General features: G+C 55.1%; 7 protein-coding genes across 7 annotated transcripts; 5 read left to right on the forward strand and 2 right to left on the reverse strand.

Annotated features, from left to right (window-relative positions):
* The first annotated feature begins 699 nt into the window (after positions 1-699).
* Positions 700-2,092, forward strand: GGS23DRAFT_433178 (IroE protein). The gene is made up of 2 exons (XM_051513868.1): positions 700-1,002; positions 1,069-2,092. The coding sequence occupies exons 1-2, from the start codon at positions 851-853 to the stop codon at positions 1,901-1,903; spliced, it is 987 nt and encodes a 328-aa protein (XP_051374272.1). The 5' UTR covers positions 700-850; the 3' UTR covers positions 1,904-2,092.
* A 947-nt stretch (positions 2,093-3,039) lies between these two features.
* On the forward strand, positions 3,040-5,216 carry GGS23DRAFT_604045 (siderophore iron transporter mirA; the record flags this gene model as incomplete). Its single annotated transcript, XM_051519555.1, has 6 exons — positions 3,040-3,170; positions 3,238-3,403; positions 3,480-3,575; positions 3,662-4,374; positions 4,455-4,784; positions 4,859-5,216. 6 exons carry the CDS (start codon positions 3,040-3,042, stop codon positions 5,214-5,216), a joined length of 1,794 nt encoding a protein of 597 aa, XP_051374273.1.
* A 983-nt stretch (positions 5,217-6,199) lies between these two features.
* Positions 6,200-8,255, forward strand: GGS23DRAFT_433163 (FAD/NAD(P)-binding domain-containing protein). The gene is made up of 4 exons (XM_051513867.1): positions 6,200-6,360; positions 6,433-6,470; positions 6,594-7,506; positions 7,614-8,255. Exons 1-4 carry the CDS (start codon positions 6,309-6,311, stop codon positions 7,862-7,864), a joined length of 1,254 nt encoding a protein of 417 aa, XP_051374274.1. The 5' UTR covers positions 6,200-6,308; the 3' UTR covers positions 7,865-8,255.
* GGS23DRAFT_595082 (MED6 mediator sub complex component-domain-containing protein) lies at positions 8,130-9,137 on the reverse strand (the record flags this gene model as incomplete). The annotated part of the gene is made up of 2 exons (XM_051518259.1): positions 8,130-8,645; positions 8,709-9,137. 2 exons carry the CDS (start codon positions 9,135-9,137, stop codon positions 8,130-8,132), a joined length of 945 nt encoding a protein of 314 aa, XP_051374275.1.
* Positions 9,138-9,364: 227 nt separating this feature from the next.
* On the forward strand, positions 9,365-10,989 carry GGS23DRAFT_559837 (kinase phosphorylation protein-domain-containing protein). Its single transcript, XM_051515841.1, has one exon. It carries the CDS (start codon positions 9,533-9,535, stop codon positions 10,313-10,315), a length of 783 nt encoding a protein of 260 aa, XP_051374276.1. The 5' UTR covers positions 9,365-9,532; the 3' UTR covers positions 10,316-10,989.
* A 295-nt stretch (positions 10,990-11,284) lies between these two features.
* On the forward strand, positions 11,285-17,719 carry GGS23DRAFT_559841 (uncharacterized protein). The gene is made up of 3 exons (XM_051515842.1): positions 11,285-14,771; positions 14,850-16,975; positions 17,055-17,719. The coding sequence occupies exons 1-3, from the start codon at positions 11,757-11,759 to the stop codon at positions 17,212-17,214; spliced, it is 5,301 nt and encodes a 1,766-aa protein (XP_051374277.1). The 5' UTR covers positions 11,285-11,756; the 3' UTR covers positions 17,215-17,719.
* Positions 17,672-21,741, reverse strand: GGS23DRAFT_559843 (P-loop containing nucleoside triphosphate hydrolase protein). Its single transcript, XM_051515843.1, has one exon. The coding sequence runs from the start codon at positions 21,729-21,731 to the stop codon at positions 18,030-18,032; it is 3,702 nt and encodes a 1,233-aa protein (XP_051374278.1). The 5' UTR covers positions 21,732-21,741; the 3' UTR covers positions 17,672-18,029.
* Positions 21,742-21,929: the final 188 nt, after the last annotated feature.

A 21,929-nucleotide genomic window follows, 5' to 3' on the forward strand; every position in this document is an offset into this window, starting at 1 on the left:
GGGGAGTAAAATGAACGTGGAAGAACAACACGAGTGGGGCGAGAGTTAGGTAGACACCAATATAGCCCGCCGTCTAGGCACGTATAGAAACCCGGTAGGGTCCCAATTGACGGAGAGGGTGCGAGTACGTCTGCCCGCTGCCGGAACCGAGCTGGCACGAAGAAGGCTGGGTCGTATTCTATCTTACGATGCAGTCTGCAGATCTCAGATATAATTATACCAGAAAAAATTCCTACAAAAAGAAAGGAGGAGGGGGAAAAAAGACAAGGGGGAGATAACGGGAAAGGAGTTACCGCCAATTGAGTCCCTCTCAGTGTCAATAGAGAATGCAATCAATGCCTCCTGCTACGTAACAGCACCTTGATAACTTGGCGAAGCCTAAGCGAGAAGAGGGTGCGAGAAGTAGACTTAGACGTACGAATGTAAGTGTCCTATAAATTCCGCCATCGGAGAAGTTTCCCTATCCCTCGTTCGACGTATGATGTGCGCGTTACATCGTTACACCGACCGAATCTGGGTAGGTATAGCACCTAGGTGGTTTGTGTAACGGGGCATTACGTAACCGCGTTTCCAAGCACGAACCTCTCGACGATAGCTCTTTAGAGTCCGGGACAGAGATCCATCGTCAACGCTAGCCTATTGTCTACAACATCATCTACGATGCTATGATTTATACCTGCCTTTCCCGGCCATAGACTTGCCCGCCATCCTGCCGTATCTCGTGCTGGCCGGAGCCCGCCTATCCTGTCGTCGTCTGTCCTGGCATTTCAGAAATACGGGGTTCTTTGTCGGCAGCTCTCCGTCGAGCCTCCTCTTTACCCACCCGCCTCTCGCAGCACTGCGTAGAAAAATGTTGAACAAAGCCAACCGCACTCAGATCCCGTCCGCCGAGGAGTGGACCGTCAAGAATGAACGGGGCCGGGAATATGTCATCCAGATCGGCTTCCCTCGTGACTGGGCCACCTACGAACCCGTCGCTGGTGACTCGCTCGTTCCCGTCCTGTGAACCCCCCCCCCCCCCCTTTCCCCTTTCCCTCTGGGATCAACTAACGAAGGCCCAAACCCCAGCTACCTGACCGACGGGAACTCTGCCTTCCTCACCGCCCTCGACGCCCTGCACAGGCGTCTCTGTAAGCGCGACCCCAGTTTCACCTCCGGCATCATCGTTGGGATCGGCTACCCGCTCCCGGCCGACTCGCAGCCCGTCTTCGACCGCGAGCGCAGGCAATGGGACCTGACGCCGCCGGCCTCCCCGGGCTCCTCCTCCCCCGAGGGCGGCGGCGGCGCGGACGAGTTCCTTGACTTCGTGTGCGACCGCGTCAGGCCCTTCGTCCGGCAGCGGCTGGCGGCGACCACGCGCGGCGCTGATGTGAGCGTGGGGAGGGAGGCGCTGTACGGGCACTCGTTCGGCGGGCTCTTCTGTCTGCACGCGCTGTTCACGCGGCCGCAGGCCTTCGCCTGCTTCGTCGCGAGCAGCCCGAGCATTTGGTGGGACGGCGAGCGGGTGCTCGCCGAGGAGGCCGCGTTCCTCCGCAGGCAGGGGGAGGGGGAGGAGGGACAGGGTCTCGAGGAAAGCGGAGAGGGAAACGCAGACGCAGACGCGGACTTGGAGGGGAGGAATAGGCGAAAACCGTCACTCATGTTGTTCGTGGGCGGGGAGGAGGAGGACCCGCCCCGGCGCCGGGGAGAGTCGGAAGAGGCGTACAGGAAACGACAGGCGCGCCACGAGACACAGCGCATGGTCACCAATGTCGAAACCATGCATCGCCGGTTGCGCGCGAGCGGCCGCTTCGAGCATCTCTCGTGCCGAGTCTACGAGGGCGAGGACCACGGCAGCGTGATCGCGTGCTCCCTCAGTCGCGGACTGACGACGTTTTTCGAGAACTGGCCGTTGGAAGTCTGAGAACTCGGAGCTTCAAGGATGCCCACCACTTTTGCTACCTCGCTGGGACAATCTTTCTAGGACAGACGAGTATGGAGATATCGGGTTGCGTAATGGCTACCTGGGCCCACCATTTCACCCCCTGTATAGTTTTCTTGGTCTGTAGTATTGGTGTTAGCTCTACGGTGCTAGACTAGTTGTAGGGAGCGTGAACTGACGATCACCAAGCCTCGCATAAATCACAACCACCCCATCAGGTATCGTCGCCTCTTGGTTGACCTACGGTAGTGGGGAAAGTCTACCAACAGTCGTCTGACGTCCGTGGAAGCTTGCTGATTGGCAAAATACCTCACCTTGGGTTAGGTGGTGCGCAGACTCCGGACACCGAAATCGCTCAGTGCCATCGCCAGTCAGTTAGCTTCGAGGCAGGCCCTGGTCGAGAGACTTTCCTGCTTCGCCGGTACAAATGCGGAATACCAAGCCTCGGCCAGACGTCACCGCTCCAGCCAGCGCCTCCCGCCCCCGTCGCCGCAAGTTGTAGCACTGTAGAGGGACGCACAGGTGCAACGTGGACGCGTGGTCAGCCCGTTGCCAGCGATGTAACGGGACACACGAGCGCCTCTTAGGTCAGGCCATAGGAAAGGGTTTTCGGCGCTAAGTAGCTAACCTAGGCAACTATTCTCGCTAGGCCCGTGGAAAAGACCGTATTCGCGTGGCCGAGAGCGGATCTGATAAGATTAGATGGGGAGATGCGGATTCCAGAAGCGATGCGAGCGGGACGCTTCATTGGCTTTAGATTTCTTTGATATTAGCTCTTCTCCCCCCCGTCCTGTTTAGCGTCGCAGAATGGGCGCGGGCGAGAAATGGAGCGCTGCGACATGTGAACCGCGGGAATGGCTCACCCTCAGCAGACAAGTCGGCAGTCCGGGACTATGGCCGAAGAATGTGGTAATACCAAGAGCGCTATTGGAGGGGGGATATAGCTCCCAGGGTGTGTAGATATGGCCTCGTTTTCGCCTCTTCTGGCCTCTCGGTAAGCTCTATTTAAGGCGCCGAGGGACAAATCGGCGTCCTATGCTGTTCTGTATTGTCTCCCACACAGCTGATCGAAACGACCGTCAAGCTTCACCGAAAGATAGGTCTCCGCAGAAGCCGACATGTCTAAGCATCCAGACGTGGTGCTAGAGGATGGGCGCGACGACGAGTCGCTAGAGAAGTCCGCCGGCGTGACCCAGTCGGATGCGCTCAAGCGCTCTTCGCGGAAATGGGTCATCACCGCATACATAGGGTACGTGTGGACGGGCGAGGCGTCGAGATTGGGAAAACTAACTAATACCTGTTGTTACACATATTAGTCTCTACCTGATGACCTTCGTCCTGGCCTTCGACACCTACTCGACCGGCACTTACAGCGCGTACGCGACGAGCGACTTCAAGGGGCACTCGCTCCTGAGCGCTTCTCGGGTCGTGAGAACCATCACCAGCATGCTCGCACACCCGATCGTAGCGAAGTTGACGGATGTAAGTTGACGGCCCGTTCTCTGATTCAAATAAATAGCATGCAATGGCTTACGGCAGCAATTATGCGTGCGACTAGATGATCGGCCGCATTGAGCTATTCGCCATCTCTATTAGTCTTTCCGTCTTGTCTCTGGTCCTGTTCGCGTCATCCCAGAACGTGGAGACGTATTTCGTGAGTGTCTCCGGCTACTTATACCTACGTGGCGAATGCCGAGCGACACGGCTTCTAACTGCTGCCCTACGCGTCCCTCTATTTAGGTCGCGGGGTTCTTTGACGCGGTCGGCGGCACGGGTTTCAGCATCACGCAGCAGATCTTCATCTCTGACCTCACCACGCTCCGAAACCGCGGCCTCTGGCTGTCGCTCCCGGACAGCATCAGCAGTATACCCACCCTCTACCTCGGGACGATCGTCGCCGACGCATTCTTGGCCCACTCGACCTGGAGATGGGGTTACGGGATGTGGGCGATAGTCCACCCCGTCGCCGCCATCCCCCTCCTCCTGACATTGTTCTTGTGGCAACACCATAGGAGAAAGACAGCCTCCGGACCACCAAAGGTCCCTCTGCTCCTTCGAGATATCCAGCCCGGCGACTCGATCTGGACGAAGATCTATAAGGTGGGCTGGGTCGAGCTCGACTTCCTCGGGTGCCTCCTCCTGATCGCCGGCCTATCCCTGATTCTCGTGCCCGTATCCCTCACTGGCTCCCAGAACAGCATGGCCTGGAGCCAGCCGCACTTCATCGCGATGCTCGTCGTCGGGTGCGTGTTGTTCGTCTTGTTCTTCGTCTGGGACTCCCTCTTCGCGAAGAAACCCTTCATCCCATTCCGCCTCGTCAGGCACAAGACCGTCATGGCCGCGTGCGCCCTGTGCGTGTTCGACTTAACGCACTACGCGCTATTCTCTGTGTTCTTCCCCAGTTACCTCCAGGTAGCCGCACATTACTCTCCCGGCCACGCCGGAAGAATCGAGTAAGCATCTGTCTATGTGCTCAGCTATACGTGATAGACACCTCTCTGACGTTGGCTCCTTTTTTTTTTTTTTCAAATAGCAATTCGCTACGAGTGGCCTTCCAGATATCCTCTCTCGTTGTCGCCGTATTGATGCATTACTCCAAGAGGGCCAAGATATGGATCCTGTTCGGCGCCACCCTTTGCGTGCTCGGACAGGGGCTTCAGATATACTTCGTCAATATCGATGGCACGCATCCAGCCAACGAAGCATCTTTCGTCACGGCCAAGACCCTGGTGGGAATTGGCAGGGGTTTCTACCAGACCGCTGCCCAGGTATGCGTGCAGGCCGTGGTAAACAGGGACGAGGTGGCGGTAGCTACTGGTGTGTACTTTGCGTCCATGAGCCTCGGAGGAGCGATAGGCACTAGGTAAGCATCCTTTATTTTGGCATTCCCGACTTGTCCATGACACTTCTTGCGGGTGCTCTTCTAACATCTAAAAGCATCTCCGGTTCCATATGGCGGTCGAATCTGCTCCCAAAACTCAGTCAATATCTGCCAGAGGCCTCGAAATCCAGGGCGGAAAGCATTTTCCAGTCCATAGTGGTAGCGCAACGATTCGCTGTCGGAACCGCTGAAAGGGACGCCATAGACTTGGCATACCGGGAGACCCAGCGGCTGCTCGCCATTGCTGCTACGTGTGCGCTCGCCCCCATGTTGCTGGTGATGTGGTTCATCAAGAACGTCGATCTCGTGAACAACAAGCAGGAGAAGGGGCAAGACGGAGAGGGCCATGGTACATCTGATCATAGCAACACGACCGAGGAGAGGGAAAATAGCACTGAGAAGCCCAAAACCTAGGAGCTCGCGCTTTGCTCCCCTAGCCCGACAAAAACTAGCTTCGAACCAAGATAGTATATTGGCATATAGGGCTTGCAGCGTCGCCGACGTGTGCCTACGTTGCCGTCCGCTTTAGTGATATTTCGTTAGATGCCGCTAGACAGCTGTCGCTCTCTCCGTCTCGCCGTGAGACACAGTAGGGTCTTCTCTCGAAGCAGAGCCACCGCCCTGTGACCAGACCACCTGCCTATACGGTCTATCGTCAGGGTTCAGATCCGTTCCGTCCACAGAAGAACCGCGAATAGCTCGAACCACACCACATGCGGAAGAGCTACCCCTTCTGGTGCATTAGCTAGCTCGCAACGTCCAGGGAATGGTACCCTCGAACCGGACTCCACAGTCAGCAGATCTCTTAGATTCGGGAGCGGCCTCTTGGTGACACATCTAGCCGCCGCCAAGGCGGCCTATACATACCGACGTACGTAGAGCCAGCTACAGCTAAGGGGGCGTCTTCCCTGTGCATCTGCCAACACATCTGCTCAGTCCCGTTGGTCGGTCATGCTGACAGATGCTCGAAAGCTCCTGCGTGCTGGCTGCTGCGGAAACGTTGCCTATGAGAAGGGGTCTTTTTCTTTTTCGCCTTTGTCTTCTCGATAGAAGACAAGGAAGGATGCCCTCCCCTCCATTGGTTCGCGTCTCTGTGGCATGGGGATATTCCGGGATATTTCACCACAGCTCTCCGTCCCCCAAGAAGACTGAGTGTGTCCACTTCCTCGGGGACTCGACGTTAGTACCTAGGTTACTTAGCAAGGGTGGAGTGGGGATCTTGGTTCTCGAGATGGGTCGCCTCATCCCCGTCGGCTTGGATGTCCACAATGGATTCGAGTGCCCATGATGAGGGTGACCCGGCGGGTTCAAGGGCACGAAGGGAGCCCTTCCTCTGAACTCCACATATCTCGTCCACATAGTATATCTCACGATATCTTATAAAACCGGGAACTTCCCTGGTCTCCTTCGCCCGAGCCCTTGGGAATTCCATGTTATGTCTTGTTTACCAGCCTATACTAATAGTGTGGCTGATATAAACACTGGAGCCCTTCTCTGAAATATGTGATGGCGGAGGCAAATGAATCAGCAGGGTTACCCATCCTGATTATTGGAGCTGGTAAATCTCCCCGAGATACATTGTAACTAAGCTTGTAGTCGTGGCTAAGAACGACATCTTATATGCCATTAGGCTGCAGCGGTCTGGCTCTCGCACACGGTCTTCACCTGGTAGGCATTTGCCCTTTTCTTTCCCCTTGGTGCTTGGCTTAGGCTTAGTTTAATTCCCATTTCCCTTCTCGCTGTCCCGTCGTCTGCTGACTGTCTCGTTTGCAAAATACGTAACAAATATAGAAACGTATTCCGTACAAGCTCTTTGAGAAAGACACAAGTCTCGCACCACGGAATGGGCGCGACTGGGGCATTTCCTTCCATTGGTCCCGTGATATGCTCGCATCGTTGATTGGTGACGCGAAATGGAGCCGTATAAACGAGGCCCTCGTCGATCCGTATATATCGGCAGAAGAGGCCATTAAGGTGCCCCTGATTAACGGGAGCACGGGCGAAGTTATTAATGTGATGTCTACGCCCGACATGCGTCGCGTCTTGCGTTCGCGCCTGCGCTCCCTGATCGCCGACGACGTTCTCGACGTGCAGTTTGGCAAGGCGCTGGAGCACATCTCGTATGCAGACGACGGCCGGAGCGTAACAGCATACTTTGCGGACGGGGCAGCTGAGACGGGGTGTCTAGTTATTGGCGCGGACGGTAGCCAGAGCCAGGTCCGCAGCCTCTTACTCGGGTCTGAACGGGCTAGCCTTACGCGACTACCACTCGCGGCAACCTTCGTCACAGCGTCGTTCTCGCGGGAGCGAGCGTTATGGCTGCGTAGCCAACATGCGTACCTAAATGCGCTTTACCACCCAAACAACGAAATGGGGATGTTCGCTTTGCTGGACGGGAAGAACAGGGACGCGCCCGAGTCGTGGCGTTTCAGCTTCTATGTGTCGTGGCGATCCCCCTTGGAGGAGCAAACCGAAGAGGTGGCGTCTGGTATGAGCGTACACGAGAGGCTCCTCCAGTTCAAAGGGAAGAGCAAAGATTTCGCCGATCCCATACGTAGCTGCCGGGAATGGATCTCAGATGACCTAGAAGAGGTTTATTGGGGCGGCTGCGCGAACTGGGACCCCAGCTTACCAGAGCACACGTGGGATAATCATGGCGGCCTTGTCACGCTGATTGGCGATGCGGCACACCCAATGACCTATCGTAAGTAAACTTAACGGAGGAGGGATAAGCCTTGATCACTTCATCTTTTCCCCACCGCACCCTCAACACAATATGCTCGGCAGGTACTGATATGATATCCCATCTAGACCGCGGACAAGGGCTGAACCACAGCGTCGCCGACGCCTTTAAACTCTTCGAGAAGCTGGCAAACGTGGGGATTCGATCGCAGAAAGAGCTGATCGACGCATATGAGAGTGAGATGCGTGCCCGGGGCGGAGAGGAGGTTCGACTCAGCGAGATGAACTCGTTCATGGTGCATGACTGGGATCAGGTGGGACAGAGCCCGATCGTGAAGAGAGGAATGGGTTATGGTAGCGGCAACGAGAGCAAGGCGTAATCTCGAGAATAGCGGTTACGATATGAGCGACTCTCCCAAAACCTTGACCAAAGCCGCGCGTGCTATGCATCAAAATAAAACGACAATTCTCGATTTCCGGGGTGACAGAGGCCAAATAGGGAGCGTACCTATGAAAAGAGGTTCACTTTCCGGTTCCCTGGTCCCCTAAACGCCAGCCCCAGCAACCGAGCCTCCCATATTAGTAAGAAATAGTTTCCTCGGTATCACCAATCCCATGGCCCTTATGTTCCTATTCTCCCTGGGCCTACGATGAAGTTGGCGTGGTGCCAGCTCTGCTTTTCCTACGCCTCGGCTTTGATGGCATTCCGGTGGGGGTCTTCGGCGTCTTATCACCCTTTGCGTCTTTCTTGTCAAGCCCAGGGCCTGTGGGCCCTTTGAGAGAGGTGTTGAGAGAGGCTAAACCTAGCGTCTGCAGCTTATCTTTCCGGCCTGTAGAGCTTAGGTGGAATTCGCCAGGCTTGCCCGTGATGGGGTTTTCGTCCATGTATTCGCCTCCGTATTGCATGTGAATTATCAAAGATTGCTCCGCTAGGCGGGAATCTAGAACTGGCTGATTCGTCTTCTTAGATTCCGGCGTGACCTTACTATTGTTCCCCCCTTGCCCCTCAGGCATCGGCGTCGTTCCTTTCGACTCTAACGCCTGTGCCCTCGAGGCCGTAGTATTCAGCGTGGACTTGTACACGTGCCCGAGTGATGGTGACCATATCCGCGCTTTGTCTGCAGCTGGGAAGCACTTGTTTAGGGACGACGTGATAGTAACCTAGACAGGCCGGTTAGAATGGGAACGGAGTTGACAGGGAGGGAGATTGGTGGGGAGAATAACCATTCTATAACTTAGGATATCGGCAAGCGTAGGGGCCATGTATATATTCTCGCCATTCACGTAGTAGGTGGCATGGACGGAAATGTCGTCTTCCGGCTCCCGCTTGCGACGCGTCTGTTTGCGGATGACCCAGACGCCGGTGCCCGTGCCGGGAGCCATCTCGGCAGGCTCCTGAGCGACTATGAACTCCAAACCTGACATCTCCCTCAGGCGGCCCTCGAAGAGTTCGCGTGTCTGGATCAGGTGAAACATGGTAGGATTGAACATGGCCTGGCTGGTGAGCACGGCGTTGTTCGAGGTACGGTCGAAGAAGGGCGACTCGGCGAAATAGAACAGGACGGAATTGGAGTGAATACCCTGCATGGACTGTGCAAGCCCTGGGTGGCGCCATTGGATCTCGTCGAGAGGGGGTTCGTTAGTGGTGGCCATCTCTGCCGAAGTCTAGCGGTGGATTGTGTAGTAAGGAGATGATAGCTGGGAGAGACTGGCGCATCGCGGTTGAAGGGGTATGAAGATGGAGATGGAGGTAGGGATATGTAGATTCGCGACGAAAGAGCTCAAGCTACTGTAGTACCTGGGTACCTTTACAGGTAGGTACCTGCCCATTATGATGTAAGCGTGTACCTAGGTATCTAAGGCACTCTCTGTAACTTGCTACCCTTTTCATTCCTCATCCCAGCCCTTGAGGATACCTAATTTCTTCCCTCTCCCATCGACCACCCATACGCTCAGCCTCCGCCTGTACACGTACACGACAAGAGAACCACTAGCAAAACCTTGCTGAAATACCGCCTCTACCGCACTTGTCCCCGTATACGTTCTAGATGGATCTTGTCTCGAGCATCCGCAAGACGGGTTCCCGCGGCGGGGTCAACTTCAATTGGGACGATGTCGCAGGCTCGAGCCATCGAGAAAATTATCTCGGCCACAGCCTGAAAGCCCCCGTCGGCCGCTGGCAAAAAGGACGGGACCTTACCTGGTACGCAAAACCCGACGGACAAGACAAATCGACGACGGAAACGGAGCAAGAGAAGGCCGAAAGAGAGCGGAAAGAGGAACTGAAAAAGATCAAGGAAGCAGAAGAGGACGCGTTAGCTCGCGCATTAGGGTTACCAGTCGCCCCTCGAAAAGCTACAGGCGCAAATGCTGTGGATGTTAGCGAAGGGAGAGGGGTGACGAACGGCGATGATTTAAACTCTCCCACAAGAGGAGACAAGGGACCGACTCACGGTGACCGAAAGGCAGTCAAGAGGCGAAATGATGTTGAAACACATCACCGGAGGAGACACAGGAGTCGAAGTCGTAGCCCGGGGAGGCGTCGAGATAGGTCACCGAAGAGGCGGGACGAGGGCAATTACCAGCGCAGACCGAAGGACGACAGAGATGACAGGCGCCGCCATCGAAGCCCCGAGAAGGACGATCGGCGACATCGAAGGCCCCATCAACGGGAGCGTAGCCGGAGTCGCAGCCCTCGAAGATCGGGGAGAAGAAGGGATGATAGGGAGGACAATAATAACTACAGACCGGGATTAGGAGATAGACGGCCACGGCGGAGCAGCAGCCCTCCAAAAGATCGGAGACGGAGGTCTCCTGGGGATTCTCGTTGATACGGTGCAGGAAAAATCTGCGCGGATATTGCCGTCTGATTATTTGCCCTTAGGCAGGATACTGCATAGGACGATTGGCAAGGCAGAGCACACGGCCCGGGATGGTGCAACTACGTTAAGGGTTAAGCACTGGGAATACCTGCAGTGTTTGCGCCCACAACATGCGGTAGAGGATATATCTGTATATGTAGGTGTTGTTATAGGTATGTCAGCAGCGTGGAAACCTCGACGAGACCATTCCTAAGTTTACCCAGGCATGTCTAACCTTCTCGGCCGGAATCCAACCGTAAGTTGGCAGCAGGTTGGTTGACTTGGTGGTTCTAGCATCCGTACTCCTCTAAAGAATGTTGTTGTCCCCGGCACGGGCTCTCTATTCACGGGAGTCTTCCATGCCTTGGTGAGTTACCTCTATCTTGCCCTGGCCTGTTTGCAGCCGGGGTTACCCGTTCGCTTCGGACGTCTAACATGAGGCCGTACACATTACGTTTCCCTTGTTTTGTCTTCGGTAGTTTAGGTACCTATTTTCGTCAAATTACGGCTGTACACATCTGTGTTGAGGTCAGCTTCAGGAATACTTGCCCGAGTTGCTGCACATTGAGATAGTATTGCGTAAACCGTAGACGTCTGCATTGTATGACTTGCGTACCTATGTAGGCTTATATGGTCTGGTTCAACTGCTACGTGACAGAGATAATCACGTAACAACATAGTGATACCCATTACTTCGTGCCTCTATATCTAGAGGTACTAATGTAATACTTGGTACTAATATCCATTTATGGTATGTGTGTTCCAGAGGTACTTTCAGGTACATACAACCTTAGTGCCTAAAGAGGTGCCTCCTACAACCCCCCCCCAAGTAATATGGGTACCTAATGCTACCTAAAACCCGAGGTACCTGCATGCAGAGAGCCAACCTGACCTCGGGTTGCCCAGGTACCTAAGGCAGGTTATAGAGGTACCTCCTCTAAATAGTATGATTACACACTACAATGCCTTTCGACGACCGCCACCACTGCCAACCACAACCACCAACCAGTTGAGACGGATCGGAGCTGACTCCTTAGGTTGATGTAAGTCGGCTGCCTTTGTCACCGGATCTGAGTCCTGGACTCGTAACAGTACGTCTCCCACATGGTTCAGGCTTCTGGAATTTACTCGAGCTGCTTACCGTCCCAGCCTCGTTCGTCTCCGTCTCCGTCTCCGCTTCCCTCCGTGCTGCCTTGTGTCGTCCGATCCTCCTTACCCGTCGAACTTACCAGATTCTCCAGGGAATTGCTCACTCTCTTCTCTCTTAAGGACTTCGGCCTTTGCTCTCCGCGCCTCGACACATCTATAACTACCCCCCGTCACCCTCTACCTCCGAAGTGTTGGCTCCGTTCTCTCTGAAATACGATGTTCCCCTAGAACCCATTCCCAATCTGCTCCACTCGTTGTAGTAATGGATTATGGTCGACTCCGGGCTGCGGCCCTGAGAGACGGCGAGGATGAGGAGGCGGTAACAGTAGATACGAGGGCCCTCATCGACAAGGTTCTGGCACGATATTCGGGCGAATGGACAACCCTGCGAGAGCTCATCCAAAATGCCGCCGACGCCCAGGCCACTATCGTCAAAATAAAGTGGGAGACCCTCCCTTCGACACAGATAGCGCTGCCGTCGACTACCGACCGCTCCGAAATCCTTAAGCACATAATCGTGAACCACACTCTCCGTCGACTCGTCGTCCAGAACAACGGCCAGCCGTTCACGAGAACCGACTGGGGAAGGTTGAAGAGGATCGCCGAGGGCAACCCCGATGAGACCAAGATTGGCGCGTTCGGCGTGGGATTTTACAGCGTCTTCGCCGACTGCGAAGAGCCCTTTGTAAGCTCTGGCCAGGAGGCTATGGCTTTCTACTGGAAAGGGAACGCTCTCTTCACCAGAAAACTGCAACTCCCCGAAGACCAGACTACCTCAGATACCGCCTTCGTCCTAGACTACCGAAATACGACCACACCATTGCCGAATTTGCTGTCGGTCGGCCAGTTTCTAGCCACGAGTTTGACATTTGTGGCCCTCGAGAATATTGAATTCTGGATTGACGACTACAAAATCCTCCACCTGCAGAAGAAGACCAGTCCCAGCGTTGACGTTGCTCTGTCGAGAGATATTGAGACTACTACTAAGGAACGTCTAATGAAAGTACAGAGTGTCGACCGTGCAAGCGCGCAAATAGACGCTACTTTCATGAGCGCCATCGGTTGGAAACCCCAGGTGGTGACGACGACGAGGAACGAGGCCTACGGATTTGGTAGTTCAGACATACCCTCGCTACGGAGCTTCTTCTCTAGATTGACGGCGAACTCCTCAACCTCGAAAAGTACCAAAGCAGCGAAAGAAGAGAAGGCCGCCCAAGAACTGATAACCGAGGACATCACCGTGCCGTCGTCATCAACCATATTCCTCAGGGTGACGACGGCCGCGATCAAGACATCCGTCACTGCCAATTTTTCCGCCGAGTTAGAGAGAGCTACTAAAAAGCCTCCTCCAAAAATCGCAAAACTATCAATCCTGACGTCTTCGTACGATGAGACACAGGCTTCAGAGGGGTCCGACAGCTCCAGGGCTGTCGCTAAGGCCACGAATGTCTTTGCGTCGGTTCTGCCTAGCAAGAAAGGCGGTCGAATCTTCATCGGGTTCCCAACTACCCAAACTACCGGCGCAGGTATTCATATCTCAGCCCCGTCAGTCATCCCCACGGTAGAGCGGGAGGCCATCGATTTAAACGCGAGATGGGTTAGAACATGGAACATTGAGATGCTACGAGCCGCCGGCATCATGACACGACTCGCCTTCCAGAACGAGATGGCTGAATTGCAGACCAAGCTGCAACGAGCTGGGGAAAAGTCTGGTGCCAACGTCACACCAAGAGACATTGCTAAATATATGCCGGAGGCGTTACATATACTGAAGGCTTTCACATTTGGGGACTCCACGCCCAGTGGCAATGTTTCTCAGATTATTGAGCAAGCGTTCTGGATGTGTTTTAAAGGGCCTTTCATAGAAATCTACAGTAGTCGAGGCGTGCTTCCTACAACCATGGTCCGACTTGGCTCGCAAGAGCTTGCTCAGTTTGTTGACGGAATCCCAGTAATTCCATCCGAACTCGAAACCACCGGCTTTGTTCAGAAGCTGGTCGAGTTCGATTTATTATATGCTATAACGGTCGATGATGTCCAAAAAGAGCTGTCTGGGAAGCCTCTCAACAAAGCCCAGCTCATTAGCTTTATCCAGTGGGCAAGCAAGAAGGCAGTTCAAGGAGAGCTTGATCCCCCGAGCAGAGATAAACTCCTTGACGTCGCCATAGGCCTCGTCAGCGACGGTGATGACGATTCGGGTGGCATCATCGCTCTAGGAGCCATCAAGCATTATCTGAGCCCTAACAAGATACCTGCTGGATTGCCCACCCCGCCGACAACGATAGCTTATGACTTTACCAGGAATTGCAATGCCAACGAGCTCCAAGCTCTAGGTTGGGAGCCTCTCGAGATCGTCCCCTGGCTACGATTCTTAATGGAAGCTGGTCCGACGCGACCAGAAGGGCAAGATTTAGCGAAATCCCCGGAGTTTTCGATTCGCATACTCACCATATTATCCAAGAATTGGGACAACCTCAGCCAAAGCTCGAGGGGTACTGTCGTGTCGTTGCTCCAGAGCCAAACCGTGATGCCTACCAAATTAGGCATGAGGAAACCGACGGAATCCTTCTTTCAGAGCGTAAAACTCTTCGACGATCTTCCCATTATCGAGGGATGCTCTTCGCTTAAGGAAAAATTCCTGTCTGCCATCGGTGTAAGGAAGACAGTAGACCTGGACACGATCTTTACACGCTTGCTCAATCGCTCAGCTGAAGCTGAGAATTCGGGACACGCGAAATGGAGTCACGTCGAGCTCATCAAATATTTAGCGTCGGTACGGAATGATATCCCGAACGACGACCTCAAGAAGCTTAAAGAATCTCGTATATGTCCGGCGGAAGCAGGACCTCCCAATCTTGAATGGTCTAAGGAAAGCTCGCAGCTCTACAAGGTCTCGGAGCTTTACGAGCCTAGGGCGCCACTGCGACCCCTGAACCTGAAGATCATCCAATGGCCCGGAGGTGGCCTGCGAGCCGGCAGTACTGAGGGCAGGTTTTTGGCCACCCTCGGCTTGCACTCGTATCCGTCGGCCCCCGAGGTCGTGGATATGATGGCCTCGTCGGATCAGATGTTGAGGGCCAATGCCTTGCATTATTTCCTTACTTACCATCACACTAATGGCTACGCAGCCTTCGACGTCGGGTCAACTAACAAGGCGTTTCTACCCCTACAAGGGAACGCGAAGCAACTTGTGACGCCGTCTCAATGCTTTACTAACGAAGCTTCCGCCGCTTTGGGCTTCAATATCCTCAAAAAGGAGCTTCATCCTCATGCTCCCGTAAGCCTACATGACTTCTCATCTCATTAAGGCATATGCTGCTCAATGTTGCCTTTGACTAACCTAACTATGGACCAGAAATTTGGTGTAGTCGCTGACCCGCCAATCGTCGAGTGCGTCGAGCGTCTAATCGCCAAGCCTCCTCGGAATCAGCAAGAAGCCATGCTTCTCTTCGGGTACTTCGCAACTCGCCTGAACGAGCTGGGCAACAGTTCCATTACGAGGCTTCGCGATTCCTCTATTGTACCGGTCCTGCGTCAAGGGCAGTTGCCCGCTCCCCATTCACTGTCGGGTGCGTCAAACAAGGTTGGCAATTTAATCCATCTAAGCCCCCGGAACTGCTACCTAGGCAGCTCTGTGATGTATGGAGATATATTCGACTTCGTCGACTTTGGCAGTTCTGCGAATGCCTTTCTGTCCACCTGCGGGTCAAAGACGGAACCAACCAAATTAGAAGTCGCACAATTGGCAGCAGGAGAACCGGCAAGACTTCTCAGCGTTCTTCGGAGCTCGGAGAAATACCTGAGTCTTTTGAGGTTCTTGGCCGAGGATATGGCGACTTTGAAGAGAGATAAGGAGCTTTGGAAGAAGATGAAAGCTTCTCCGTTCTTGTTGGCATTCAAGGAAATCAGCGCACCCGCAAAGGAGAAGGCTCCGGAGAATGAAGAAGAGGAGGCTCCCATCAGACATTATCAACTTGCAGCCCCGGAAAATATCGTCATTCTGGATGACTACATCAGCTACCGCTTGTTTAAAGACCACTTGATCTGCGCACCCGAGGAAGATATCTTGGAATCTTTCTACATAGCTCTCGGCTCTCAAACTCTTGCCACTATCATCCAAGAAGACCTCAAGATCGGGCCACACAGCACGAAGCAGGACGGCGCAGTCTGGCTTCGGAAACACGTCCTCGAGCGGTCAAAGCTTTTTATTCATGAATATGCCAGATACAAGCGCGACGCCATCAAGCACGACGCGAGGTGGCTCGAGAAAAACCTGACCGTAGAAGCCGTGCGGTCCGTCGCACTACGCCGATCACTTCGTGGTCAAAAACCATCACATACTGAAAAGAGATCTGCAGCGAGTGCAAAAGGCAATAACGGCTGGGTCCTTTACGTGGCATCGGAGTCGTCTCGTCCCGATATGTACCAAGTAGGACAGGCAGTCTGCCAGCTTATTCTAAATCGGCCGAGTCAGCAGGCTTATTTCTTCTTTGAGCCGTTCCTCAAACTCGATCTGCTTGATTTGAGAGCTCGTGGATACAATGTCGACCGTATCCTCAGAGCCAAGGCGGCCGAAGCTAGGATTGCCGAGGAAGAGAGACGCAAGGCCTTGGATGCCGAGCAAGCTAGGATCAGAGAGCGAGAAGAGCTATTCGGGAGACAGAACCAAGTTATCACGACATCCGCAAGGGAGCAGAATAAGACGCCACCGCCTAGGATGCCCGGCGGATTCGAGTTTCCGGACGATAACCCTAAAGCGCTATTTCCACCACCCATAACACCGCAGACGAAGAAGGGTAAAGGAATCTTCTCCAACCTTTCCAAGCGGTTTGGATTTGACACTTCCGACGAGGCGGAAGAGAACCTGAAGAAATTCATTGGCACAAACCCCGAGCCAGTACAGCTGCCACCAGCCGAGTCTTCAGGTTCTAAATCTGGCAAAAGGGACGAGGGCAAGGTCACGAACCCAGCTATCGTCCAAAACAATCTTCTTGGCGCCATCCAGTCCACCAGGGCACATGATTCCTCGCAAGTTTACTCCCCCCCAACGACTCGAGAAGTCAAGGAGCAGGCCACGTACTGCGACGACACTGCAGGAAAGGATCTTAACCTAGTCGCGGAGGCGTCAAATAGCATGCGCATATTTGTGTCCAACTCGATCCCCAACTTCGATCCGGCGCAGTTCCTCGTAGCAAATCACAGATCCATAAACTCTTTCGCCTCGCTCCTCCAAGATGTCGGTGACGTATATTCTATCAACAGGTCGGCACTGCACATATTCTACGACGAGACAGGCAACACGATCGCCTTCAACCGGAACGGTAGCGTGTTCTGTAACCTGCGCTTCTACGTCCAGCTGCACGCGGACCAGCCGACGGGCGAAGGCAGAGCGGCGGCGGCGGTCTGGTGGTGGGTGGTGCTGGCCCACGAGCTGGCTCACAACATCATCCAGCCGCACAATTCGGATCACGGATTCTATACGTAAGCAACCCGACATAGCGGCGAGACATATAATAACCCCTCCCCTCCTCTGAAATGCGCATGCTAACGAGGTGCTCAGCGAGTCATTCGTCAAGCAGTACTTCCCGCGGATGATGGTGAAGGTCACGCAGCTGGTGGGGGCCGCGACCGTGCCGCCCTCGTCTGCGCCGAATGCCAGCCTGCGCCCCGAAACCGGCCCCGGGCCCTCGGGGGTTCCACCACCGTACCAGTACAACTAGGGAGTCCGTACGGGAACGGAGCTGCTAGACGTTCCTCGAGGGAGCGATACTCCTACACGCGGCAGACAGCAGGCCGGTGTCCCTCGGGCTGAGAGGCGGGCGCGACCTGCAGCCAATCGGCGACCACGGAAGCGAGACTCCAGCCCAGAACGGCCTCACGAGCGGATCTTTTTGACGGGGGGACGGAGGGAGAAGAAGAAGAAACGAGCATCTAGTCCATAGAATATCCGGTCTGACGACCGACGATGAGCAAACAACCGCGGCACTTGCATTTAGAGCCCTCCCGTCCGTATCGCATCTCATTGTACACGCAGGGGAGAGAAAGGGGAGAAAGAAGGGGGGGAGGGCCGGGTTAAATCTTGTACACTGTAGCATATTTGCATAGACCACTAGATGTCGGGCTGGCCCCGCAAGCGGTACTCTATAGACTTGAATACACGGTTGAACAAGGGACACAGGAGGCCTAGTCGGGAAGCCCAGTCGGGAAGCCCAGTCGGGAAGCCCAAGGTGTAGCTTTAGGTGTGCGATGAAAGTCGAGGGACGTACGCAATAAGCACGGATCTCCAAGTCCAACGGGAAGTAAGTCACCAGTAGCAAGCAGGTTGATATTTCGGCCCAGCCCGGTAGTTTTTCACCCCTATATACGCAACAAGCCGACAGGGACGCCCAACACCCAACCTATACCTGATACCCATCTATGTACGGACACCACACGTCTCCGAAACCCTCCACGGCAATCAACCAACCAGACCGGCCGCAGCACGTATACCCAGGGGCTCCATCACGACCCGGCCCGTCCTTCCATCCAGGGATACTCACTCCACGACCCAGCCCTTGCCGGGGACCTTCCTCTGCGTGACCTTCCTCACGGGGAGCGGCCAGCCCTGGCCGCCGGTGCCCTCGGCGCGCAGATACGGCACGACCCAGCACTCTCTGGTCGCCGCCCCCGCGGCCGTTTCGACTACCTCGCGGATCGGCTTGCCGTACGTGAGGAGCGGCGTGCCCTTGGCCAGGGCGGCGAGCTGCGCGCCCGTCACGTCGGTGAGCGCGAGCATCCGCGTCTTGGGCCGCGCGGCGCTCGGGTCTGCGGTCGGGTCCGCGGCCGCGCGCTGCAGGTGCGCGTACACGACGTACTCGGGGCACTCCTGGGGGCTGAGGTGGGCGAGCAGCGACGAGGGATGTATGTAGACGAGGGCATCGCGCGGGTCGGCGGCGGCGGCGGTCGGATGGAGCGGGACGTAGGGGACGTCGATGGCGCGGCGGGGCTTCCTCGCCTTCCCGTGCCCGTCGGCGTCGGACGGCGGGGCGGGGGCCAGGTCGGCGCGGATGGCAACCTGGTCGACGAAGCCGGCGGCGACCATCTGCTTGAGGGCGGCGACCTGCTTGGGCGTCGGGCGGTCGAGCCGCTCGCGGAACGCGAGCCCGGCGAACGCCGGCACGTCCTTCTGCAGCAGCCCCGTGATCTGGCGCCGCAGCTTCTGCGCCTCCTGCAGCGCCTTGAAGCGCACGAACCGGCTCGCGCACCACTGCTCCGTCGGCTCGTGCGCGAACTCGCCCACCACCTGCAGCAGCTTGATCGCGTCCGACCCGTCGTCGAGCGCGCGGAAGTTCCGGTGCACGTCGCGGTACCGCTGCCGCGCCTGCGCCTGGCGCGTCTCTGCCGCCACGTCCTCGTTGGTCCGGAACCCGCGGTCCTCGCCCTCCGCCGCGGACACGGCCGGCACCGCCTGGCTCTCGGGGATGAAGACTTCCGCTACAGACAGGCCCGCGACGAGCGCGATGGTATAGGGGAGGCAGTCGTGCAGATGCCCGACTAGTAGAATCCGAGCAAACCGGGGTGGCAGAGGGAACTTTGCCATCGTCGATCCGATCTGAGTGGCTTGGCCAGATTCAGTAATTGCCGACAGGTACTGGAGTAGCTTCTCTGCTTTCGCTAGGCTCTGCCGCTCTGGGGGCGTCGGGAAAGGGAAGTTAACCACATGCTGGAGTCGCATTGCTTTCAGCTGCAAGACAACGCCTTCTATGGGCATCCTCAACAGCTCCGGGACGGCGAACTCGGCGAAATCCCGCTCGTAGACAGCAGATGAATATAATCGGTAGCAATGGCCTGGCCCAGTTCTGCCCGCACGCCCAGCTCGCTGGTTCGCGCTGGCCTTGCTGATCCACCCGACCTCGTAGCTTTGCACGCCCGTGTCTCGATTATACTTCCTCTCCTTCGATCGGCCACAATCGAACACATAGCGAATGCCAGGTATCGTTAAACTCGTCTCAGCGACGTTTGTTGCGAGGATAATCGCACGTGAGCCTTCAGGGGGATCTTCAAATACTCGCATCTGTTCTCTTGTCGGCAATAGCGAGTACAAGGGAAGGATATGCATCTTCAGGGGCCCCGTCCCAACATCATCCGAAATATTGAATTCGGCATCGTCTTCTCCTTCATCGCCCTCATTATCCTCGCCGCTAACGGAAGACAGAACCTCGTCATCGTTTATAGTTTCATTGCTTTCCCCAAACTCGATATCCTCAACCTCTAAAGGTGCGTCATTCGCGGATATTCGCACTTTCGGATAAGCGACTGGGTTTAGGGTACCGGACGCAAGTTTCAACTTCTTACTCAGTCTTTGTATTTCGTCATGTCCGGTAAGGAAGACCAGGAAGCTTCCAGGCGGGAGCTTACGATGTCCCTTCATAATCTTCTTGAATGCTTCGTCGACGTAATCATGGTGAGTCCGTCTAGAAAAATGAATAGTAACCGAATGCTGGCGCCCTTCGACGTTGAGAACGGGAGGTGGTATCGGGAATAGCGTTCGATTTCGTATAAAATCGTCTACTCGTAAAGTGGCCGACATAATAATTAGTTTTAAAGGGGCTAGTTTCGAGTCCTCGGCCGACATTTCCTCCCGTAATTTGACCACTCGGCTGAGCATCCCGATGAGGATATCCGTGTTGACACTTCTCTCGTGGGCCTCGTCAATGATTATTGCGGAATACTTGCGGAGAGATATATCACTGGCTACTTCACGGAGAAGTACACCATCCGTCATGAACTTGATGGCCGTCTTCTCGTCGGTTGTGCCCTCGAACCGAATCTGGTATGCGACAGTATCTGACCGATCGCCTAACTCTTGTCCCACGCGTTTCGACATGCTAACCGCAGCAACCTTTCGCGGTTGGGTAACGCCAATTATACCTGGTGTCGGGGATCCAGGAGAACCGTACCCAGCTTCGAATAAGAATTGCGGTACCTGGGTCGTTTTCCCCGAGCCAGTAGCACCGCATACCACGACTACGTTCTGGTTGTGGATGGCCTCCATAATCCTCTGCTCTTCAGCTACAACTGGCAGTCGTAGCCGCGCATCCTGTATCTCGGATGTCCTCCGAACAGAAACGCCGAACGCTTTGCGTCCAGTGTCCTGGGTCGGGAGCAGCTCTTGAGGCAGTGGATCCTGTTCCAACGGACGGGGTTGAAAATTCTCAGGGACTGGAATGTCCAGGAGAGCGGTATTGCTTTCAACGGGCTGGTAACCAAGGGCAGTGTTACGTTGTTCGTGGGCCCAAGCTTTGAAGGCTGAAGACCTCTCCTTTCCTTGAAATTCACCGCTTTCTTCTTCAGATGAGCTTTCCTCGTTACCAGACTCTTCATCCGTCGATCCTTCTCCAGATCCCCCGGAGACGTTCACGGAGTCCGTAGAATCATGCGCGGACTCTTCAGAGCCGAAGCCGCCCCATTCCTCGTCCTCCACCGCACCGTCACTCGTGTGATCTTCCTCCGAATCGTCGGGGGGCGTCTCGGGCTGTATAGGCTGTGGCCGTAGGGACACCTTGGATTTGACGCCGCCGCGCTTCTGTCTCTTTTGGATAACAGGCCGTCCCTCGTCATCCACTTCTAGAGGTCGTTTGAGACCGGATCCTACCGCCACCGCCGTTGGCCTCACGGGAAATGCGTCGCCACCGTTTACGCTAGTATCGGTATCAGCCGTCGCCCGATCATTCCGCGACGTCGCTCCATCCCGGCCAGTGAAGCGATTATTTGTCGATTCCAAAACATCATGGTCGCCCAACTCATAGCTCTCCGGTGTATCTCTCCTTTCGAATAATAAACTCTCGTCACCCTGGCCAACCCCAGCCTGTCGTTCCCTTAACGCGCGACCAAGTGCCTGACGTTTTGTCTCCTTGCCCTGGCCAAGACTCCGAGTGCTAGAAAACAAGCTTGTGTCGATTTTATTCTTGGCCAATTCAGCCAAGAGAGCCCGATTTTCGTCCTTCTTGAGCTTGTTGTCGATGTACTTTTCGAGCCTTTTGGCCTTTTTGCCGCTCACTTTAGCCTGCCCTTTCAACTCTTCTCTCAGCTGAGCTCTCTTGACTTCACGAGCTCCTTTCTGGGCATCGGGGAGGATCTCCAACGCATTACTATCGTTTTTTGAAGAGGCTGTCTCGTGGTCCCGAGTCCCATTCTGATGCGCTTTCTCACGCGCGATGACTTTATGCTTCCTCTGCCTCGGAACGAATTTTGGCATTTTGACGGCGTTTGACAGGACAGACGAGAAGGTGGCATGGAAACGAGAATAAATGATATTCAAAAGTTGACCGCCTGGCAGAATTCCTTAGCGCTACTTGAAATGGCCTAGCGCGGGGCCGACGAAATATCCCGATTAGAACATAGTTCTATTAATCATATATCCTAATTAGGTAACTATACGATTATCTAATTATCA

This window comes from Durotheca rogersii (genome assembly GCF_024521655.1).
Source record: "Durotheca rogersii strain YMJ 92031201 chromosome Unknown GGS23scaffold_5, whole genome shotgun sequence".
Taxonomy (NCBI): Eukaryota; Fungi; Ascomycota; class Sordariomycetes; order Xylariales; family Xylariaceae; genus Durotheca; species Durotheca rogersii.

Coding starts and splice junctions, on each gene's coding strand:
- GGS23DRAFT_559837 (XM_051515841.1), top strand. CDS start 9,533: ATGGATCTTGTCTCGAGCATCCGCAAGACGGGTTCCCGCGGCGGGGTC.
- GGS23DRAFT_433163 (XM_051513867.1), top strand. CDS start 6,309: ATGGCGGAGGCAAATGAATCAGCAGGGTTACCCATCCTGATTATTGGA. Junction 6,361..6,432: donor CATCCTGATTATTGGAGCTG/GTAAATCTCCCC, acceptor ATATGCCATTAG/GCTGCAGCGGTCTGGCTCTC. Junction 7,507..7,613: donor GGCACACCCAATGACCTATC/GTAAGTAAACTT, acceptor TATCCCATCTAG/ACCGCGGACAAGGGCTGAAC.
- GGS23DRAFT_433178 (XM_051513868.1), top strand. CDS start 851: ATGTTGAACAAAGCCAACCGCACTCAGATCCCGTCCGCCGAGGAGTGG. Junction 1,003..1,068: donor GACTCGCTCGTTCCCGTCCT/GTGAACCCCCCC, acceptor CCCAAACCCCAG/CTACCTGACCGACGGGAACT.
- GGS23DRAFT_559841 (XM_051515842.1), top strand. CDS start 11,757: ATGGATTATGGTCGACTCCGGGCTGCGGCCCTGAGAGACGGCGAGGAT. Junction 14,772..14,849: donor AGCTTCATCCTCATGCTCCC/GTAAGCCTACAT, acceptor ACTATGGACCAG/AAATTTGGTGTAGTCGCTGA. Junction 16,976..17,054: donor TCGGATCACGGATTCTATAC/GTAAGCAACCCG, acceptor CGAGGTGCTCAG/CGAGTCATTCGTCAAGCAGT.
- GGS23DRAFT_559843 (XM_051515843.1), bottom strand. CDS start 21,731: ATGCCAAAATTCGTTCCGAGGCAGAGGAAGCATAAAGTCATCGCGCGT.